General features: G+C 40.3%; 1 protein-coding gene across 1 annotated transcript; it reads right to left on the reverse strand.

Annotated features, from left to right (window-relative positions):
• Positions 1 to 3,849: 3,849 nt before the first annotated feature.
• LOC149053090 (uncharacterized) lies at positions 3,850 to 6,421 on the reverse strand. Its single transcript, XM_089213372.1, has 3 exons — positions 6,333 to 6,421; positions 4,843 to 6,082; positions 3,850 to 4,545 (listed from the first exon to the last, which is right to left on the reverse strand). Exons 2-3 carry the CDS (start codon positions 5,663 to 5,665, stop codon positions 4,541 to 4,543), a joined length of 828 nt encoding a protein of 275 aa, XP_089069498.1. The 5' UTR covers positions 5,666 to 6,082; positions 6,333 to 6,421; the 3' UTR covers positions 3,850 to 4,540.
• Between the last annotated feature and the right edge of the window lie 982 nt (positions 6,422 to 7,403).

Consider the following 7,403-nt stretch of genomic DNA (forward strand, 5'->3'; position numbering starts at 1 on the left):
TTATCTTACTAAATTTTTGATTGCTTTATACTTTTATGTGGCATATAGTTCCCATCTCACGCAATTAAGTTTTTTTGTTTTGAAAGCTTTGAACAGAAGTGCATTCCTATCATTTTAAAATTCCTTTGTTTGTTGGACGTCGATTTTTTTTGCACAAAAATGAGCCCCGCGATATAGCTAAGTTGGCTTGAAAATGGTCAACTATCATAATTGTCTCACTCCTTATTACCTTTTTATCTCCGAAAACTTGTAAGCGTCTTTCTATAAAAAGAATTCTTCAACTGTCGACCAATCGAAGATGATAGCTAATAGGGTTTTCTTAAACCTTTACTTTAAAGCTTGCATCAGATGAAAGTAAAAGTGAGTTTTTTTGTCGATAAATTATTCATTCTATGAATTAGATCGTTTTGATTTTTTCCTTATGTTTTCGTAGAGATACTTCGTAAATACGCTTCCGCTCCACTGTAAATCTTGCATGGGCTCATCATACTTTAGGTTGCCTAAATTTCAGTCTCATTCAAGTTAAAACGCCTCGAAATATAATAGACAGCGCTGTCCCCCGAAATTTTGTTACTCTGTTTTAGCAGAGTAACAGAATAAGCACCTCCAAAAAGGGGAAGAATCTATTTAAAAGCAAATTAGTTTTGGCATATATTCGAATTCGAAGTAGGTCGTTTCCGTTTGCGCTAACAACCATACCAGAAAACTAATCTCTAAATTACTGCAGTGAATGACGCGTATGCAGTTTAAAGCCAATCCTGAATTCAAAGCACTTCTTTTGATATAAATTTCAAGGCAATTAACTTTGCCGAAAAGATAAAAGGACAAAAGCTGAACGGAAGCCTGATAAGAGATGGAAAGTTCCTGTCAGTTTGAGTCTGTGAATGAGTAGCGATGTCAGACGGTTACGTAGTCTTCGATTAGTTTCACTTTGTTTCCAGACACATAGCCATGCTTAGCAAGAAGTTGCAAACATTGCAGTAAATCGTAACTTCCCAGCGAATTAAATTTGCCTTCATAATTCTTTTTGAAATATTGTAAAACATTTTTCGATTCTGTTCGGTCAAACATCAGAGATATGTCTTTGAACAGATGTTCTAAACGCAAAGGGCTCTTGATAGCGACGGCCGCTATCTTAATTTGATTATACGACTAAAGAGAGAGCTCCAGTTGATCAAGGAATATCTCTTTCCATCTGCTCTGCTTGTGTTGTTGACACTGGGAAAGAGAAGGTATAATTACTTTCAGACGAAAGGGTAAGCAAAGTTCCATGTAGGCATGGCATGGACCACTGTTGCGTTGCACCATGGTTACTTGGTCAAGAGAGTGATTAGGTACAGAAGCGTAAGTACCAGGTAAGTATCGTTACGAACTCCACTGGGTAATTCATTGTAGGAAATACAAGTGGTAACGTGAAGTGTTTGACAGCAGCGGAATGTTTGATGGGGATTTTAGTCTCCCTACCGATAATGTAAATTCACGATCAAATATTTGGGATGTAGCCACTGACGTAAAAGGCAACATCTTTTTGCTGACTGCTTTTGAGAAGCCTAGGACTGAGAAATCCTGGTGGGTTTATAGACTTGCTCAAACCGCTGATCTTAATTACAGGTTTCGTCAGAGGGAAGTAGTCGACTACATAGGACTGTCAGGTAGTGAAACAGGGAATAAGTCCCTCCATCATTGGAGGAACATGACAATGACGGAGAGTTTGTTTGCAGTTTTGGAGAAGGAATACTGAAGAATCTGTGGGATATCAGAGTTGCTAATGATGGTCGTGTTATGGTGGTGGACACAGAAGATTCCTGTGTTCACACTTCAGCAAATACGGCAACCGTCTGAAAAAGTTTGAACTGGAACGTTTACATTGGTATGGTCCGGCTAAGCTTGGATTTCATGGAACAGGTGCACATGTCATCGTCGTGAGTACTGATGTAGAGAAAGACCTCATAAGTGCGGAAATGTACACCAAAGATGCCGAACTGATGCTCAGCGCGCAAATCCATCAAGAAGATATCTGGACGGTAGGAAGGATCCCACCAACCATTGATGGACGCATTGTTGTCGCTATATGCCCTTACCAAGGGTCTGATAGTTAAGTTCTAGTTTTTTCGGCCTTCTACCCAGTTCCAACAGCTCCTTCCCCTCCCAATTTTATTCTACCTCACAGTACCACGAAGCATTAATTAGTTTTAAACAGCTTCTTCGGAGAACTTTTAAAATAACGTAAGTTTTTCCTAAGCAGGACTTAAATTATGATTGGAAAGTTGCCTTCGTTTTTCATGTTTTATGAAATTAACAGTAAGAAAAAACATCAGCTTAAAAACCAAATTACAATTGATTAATGAGAGAGGGGAGAAGAAGGTCCCCAATAGGTTTTTCGGGATCCGAGGCTGGACTTAGTTAAAGGCCGGAATCCGGGAATATCAAGTAAGAAGGAAGCGAGATGCGGGACTGCTATTATGAACGGGACACGGGAATCGGCGATTTTGAGGTGCGGGATTCGGGAAATAATCACTTAAACGAACTGAGAACCGGGATGTCCGTTGATGAGAATGAAAAGCACCAGGCGAAAAGGCGGCGGTCGGGCTGTTATTGCGCGGGAATGAAAATTATATCAGAAGCAAAGTTGCCAATTTACCAAAAATCCTCAATGGCCCACAGGGCAACGAGGCACGTCAGACTGCTGCGTCAGTTGAAATGCTTAACGGCCTCGAAAAACCTCCAGCAAGTCTCAGAATTATACATATATGACGCTCTTAACCTGTTGAGTTGCATGACACCAGACGTGAAGAATATTCAGTTTATCTTTTTGCATCACAAAGGTAAGCTTTTCATGGTGTTAGATTACCCAAAAGACTTTGGAAATGCAGCCAATGCAGCCAAAGAAGGCTTACAGAGGAAAACCCATTGGGCGGCGTACTATTTCACAACTTCAAATTCTTGGTATCTTTTACTCGAACTTGCCATAACCCTGTCGACTATACGAGCAATTTCACCGTTACTACCTGACCAATGGCACCACGGAGCATACAGAAGATGTGGGACTGGGTGTAAATCTTTGTTGCAGCAGTGCGTTAGCGCTCTGTCAGACAGGAAACAACGATGGCAAGACCTGGAACTTCCCCGTTGTACCTCTATTAGAGAGAAATTTTAGCTGGGCGAACCGATCAGCCTCGAACGCTCTGACTTCTAGGAGTAGCAAGGAAACAGCGGGAAATAAGACGAAGAAAAAGATAGAATATTAGAGTACGATGCGCCATGATATATCGACTTTGATCATAAACAAGTGGCGAAGGTTCTGTAAAATTCTCATGGATAACAAGGTGTAACTCTTTCCGACTAAATTCATCTTCCTTTCCTTCTCATGACTTCAGACCTAAAGAGTAAAGGGGTTCTACACAAACCAATTTTGGTGAGTCAAGCGCAGTCCACCTAGTCAACAAATTTTAAAACCTGGGAATTTTTCATGCTTATCAAATCTCAATTTTGAGACATTAAAATAATATTATATAAATATTAAATATTATTCCCAATTGAAATATTCGGATGCAAAATTCTTAATTTCTGTCCGTGTAAGAGAGATTTTATTCCAATTAGCCTAGTAGAGTAACATTTCTTGGCAGGATACTGTATAAACGGACGAAAACTGATATAAACCTGGACGAATAGGGTATCGGTTATAGATGAAAAAAAAAATGTGAATCGGTGATCTTGTCACAATTCACAACAAGTATACCTTACTAGTTGTTTCCTCCGAAAATTTCTTGTTCAATGCATGAGTTTTGCTAGAAGACGCCGAGGGCTTAAGGTGGAATGCGTTGGTCGTTATCTACAGTCACTCAGGTCTTACGTGGAAAATGATAATTTAATGCTGTCTCCTTAGAGTACAGGAATGAAATAAAGACAAAAACAAAACAAAAAAAAATCAACACAGGATATGCAGTCACCTAACAGGCTTCTTTCGCGCTTCTCACTGACTGAAGCCAAACTTCAGTGAGAAGCACAAGCGCGCTACTGATTACGACAACACTCAAGCGAATTTTTAACGTGGTCTGCCACAGGCATCTTACGTAATTTTCGATAACGTACGAACTATAGAAATTTCCAGGAGCACCATTTAAAATGCGTTTTGCGTCACCGTAAGTCATGTTGCGGATCTCTTGTTTGCTATTTCCGGGATTTTAACTAGTTATGTTTCTTTCACGGCTTCCTCAGCTAATACGTTCTGGTTAAAAAAAATCATCACCAAAATCTATGCAACTAATTCCCAAAGAAGTGTTGCTCGAACTCTTGATCTAGTAAAAGGAAATATTTTTCAAAAGATTAAAAGCTAAACGCATTTTAAGTCCATTATAACCTTGTTTGAAAATGGAAACGTTACGTTAATCCAATACAGAAGAACACTTCAGGAATAAATTCGCCCTCTGTGAAGTAGGAGAGAAATGAAAGCGACTAGAACGCCCACAACCACGACTACCATAATGAGTGCATTCCATCTGGTGTTCGTCTTCACTTCTTCCAGTTTTGGACGCAAGGGTTAAGCTAGACAACAAGGAGAACGAATCAATATCATTAAGGTTATTCTAGTCCAGTGGAAGAAAACAAGGGAGGTAGACTTGCAAGTGCAGTTTTGAGGACTTAAAAAAAATTATGACGGCAAATTGATTTGACCTGGCTCGTTCCAGAATTCTCAAGTAAATCAAATCTCAATCGTTATTGTTACTCTCTTGCATCACAAAAACAACGGTATGATAGAGTCAGACTGAAAAGTCTGATACGGTCTGTGTTGCATAAATCCTCCCCGCCGAACAAATAGATAAAAAACAAACTAAATCATACCATACACCATGTTTGACATTGTCGTCACAAGGTCTCGACACTGACTCTCCCAGTTGTACTTCTCTTTGTAGAATGTCCTTAGTTGTCGAATCTCTTCAAATCTCAATCGCCGCTCTTTCTGTCGAATGGATTTGATTTTTTTTGCCCATTCATTAGCATCGTCAAAATCTTCTACAATATACAATTCACCAAATTTCACTTTTCTCAAGGCTTCAGCAAATCCTGAGTTTCCACTCACAAGAATGGGAATACCAGCAGACAATGCCTCAAGGCCAGTTAAACCGAACCCCTCTGTTCTTGATGGCATGAGGACGAGATCAAAATGCGAAAACAATTTTACTAAGAGTTCCCGATCTGTACAAAACTTTCTTACAACAAACTGACAATGCGGTAAACCACAACTGACTAAAATATCAACAAGCTCTCGTTGATTGTTAGCGGTTGCGCCCATGATGGTAAGGTGATATGACCTACTGGGTAAAATAGCAACGGCCTTTGCCGCAGTATCATAGCCTTTTATGGACAAATCCTTTGGATCACAACGGCCAAAAACTAAAATGTAAAACTTCTCTAAATCAGCAGCAGAGGTTTTCACACACTCAAATTCAGAAAAGACACCTGGTGTTATTGATAACACAGATTTTTCTTCTTCGCAATGGCGGAGGGACTTAGCAAAAGCTTCCTTTAATTTGGGTCCAATGGTAACAACAAGATCGGCCTTTTCGCACAAGGAAACTTCCGACGCATGCTTTTCTTCACCTCTGGAGAAAGGTGTGTCGCAGATTTTACGCATGGCAAGTTCTTCGGGGCATGTGTGGACCATCTGTAACCACTTACAGGAGTGGCTTCTCCTGATTTTCTCTGCCTGTCAACCAAGCTTCCAACCATGACCAACAACAACGTCTATGTGGAGTTTCTCTAGGGGAAACGCCAACCAGTTGAGGGGGTCTGTGGAGTTAGACATTTTTGCGTCTGCTTCCTCAATATTAATATCGCATTTAAAAGCTTCTGCTTTGTCTTTTTCCTTACATTCACATTCAAATGGAGGAACGAACAAAGTGACTTTTACATTGGGACTCGATGAAAACTGTTTGGCGAGCACTCTGTTTATAGTAGACAAACCACCCTTTGCCGAACACCATTCAGTTGCAAGAAGAGTGACATGTAATTTCTTCTTGTGCACGTGAAGTGAATCCGCGTCCACCGAGGACTGAATGTTTCGATTTGACCGAGGCATTTCCTGCAATATTGCGACAGACAACGGTCAGACTTTGACTCTGATTTTTCCATGAAACACTGCTTTTATAAAAAGAAAGTTGCCACAATACCAAAAGGGTTTCAATTCAATAGCCATGGTCAAAAATAGAACAAACTAGCTAGTCATAAGACTTAATGGCCAACTAAAGGAATAACAGAGTAAATAATTTAAGGAAGAAAGGAATGAAAGAATAAATAAACATATTTAATAAATGAATAAAGAAGCAACAAACCTGAGCTCTTTGAATTTCTGATGAGGGAAGGACGAACCCAGATGGACGACACGCCTGCAAGAGGGAAAAACACCTTGAGAAGCTCACAGGCTACAATTCTGAAATGTTGTAAACGAGCTGACGTGCAATGCTATCTTCTTGGACTACAGGAAGCAAATACAGATCTGTGCAGTTTGACTAGAGACAAAAGATAGATTATTACACAGGCAGCCCAGCTGTGAGATGGTCTTTTTGCGTAATAACAGTCATAGTCTGCAGTGCAGGCGTCTTATTAGTGCGAGCTAACGGTGTAAGCTCGCGATCGTTTCTCCGACCGGCCACGTTTGATTTGTAGTCAAAAAGGGGGAGGAGGAGGGTGGGGGGTTGGGGAGCGCGAAAAGACACCTGCCCGAGGAGGCTGTTGAAGAGCAAACGGTGAGGCAGTTTTTTTTTTTAGCCAGAAAATAAACTGCCTCGACAAAATCTCGTCCGTGGACAATTATGAGCTGATGTTTGCTGAACTCGGTATTTTCCGAACGAAAATCCTTGAGTATAGCAACAAACAATTGCACTTGAGGGTTTACCCACCATAATTTGGTTAATGCAAACCGGCATACTCTGGTGCAACGGTGTGGCCGTTTTTTCATAAACGGAAAAAAATGGCTTCACCAAAACGTTATCTATTGACGCGAATATGAGTTGATATTTGCCGCACTCTATATCCTCCAAATGACAACCTGTGGGTATAGCTACCGTTAATCTGATCGAAGGAGATTATTCCGTTTGATCATAAACAAAAACTTGAGGCGGACGAACGACAACTACGCTCGAAGGTTTCCCGTCATGATTTCTTTTATAAGAACCAACCCCTGAAATATCAGGTTTTTCCAAAAGCCAGTTGACAACACGGCCAGTAACTCTTTTTCAGAAACCAGTGTAGAAATTGTTTCTTTTTGTTCTGATTTTAATGCGCGAGACATATTAAATTCCGAAAGACACTTAAGTGCTTCCTCAAGAGCGGAATCGAAACTAATTAATTCACAATCAGAGTTCGCCTTCTTTCTCTTTCTCGATCTTTCTCTCGCAAGAAGG

The sequence above is a fragment of the Pocillopora damicornis genome, chromosome 1 (assembly GCF_964200805.1).
Source record: "Pocillopora damicornis chromosome 1, jaPocDami1.2, whole genome shotgun sequence".
Lineage (NCBI taxonomy): Eukaryota > Metazoa > Cnidaria > Anthozoa > Scleractinia > Pocilloporidae > Pocillopora > Pocillopora damicornis.

Excerpts from the sequence above, each read along its gene's own strand:
- LOC149053090 (XM_089213372.1), bottom strand. The coding sequence starts at position 5,665 with ATGGTCCACACATGCCCCGAAGAACTTGCCATGCGTAAAATCTGCGAC.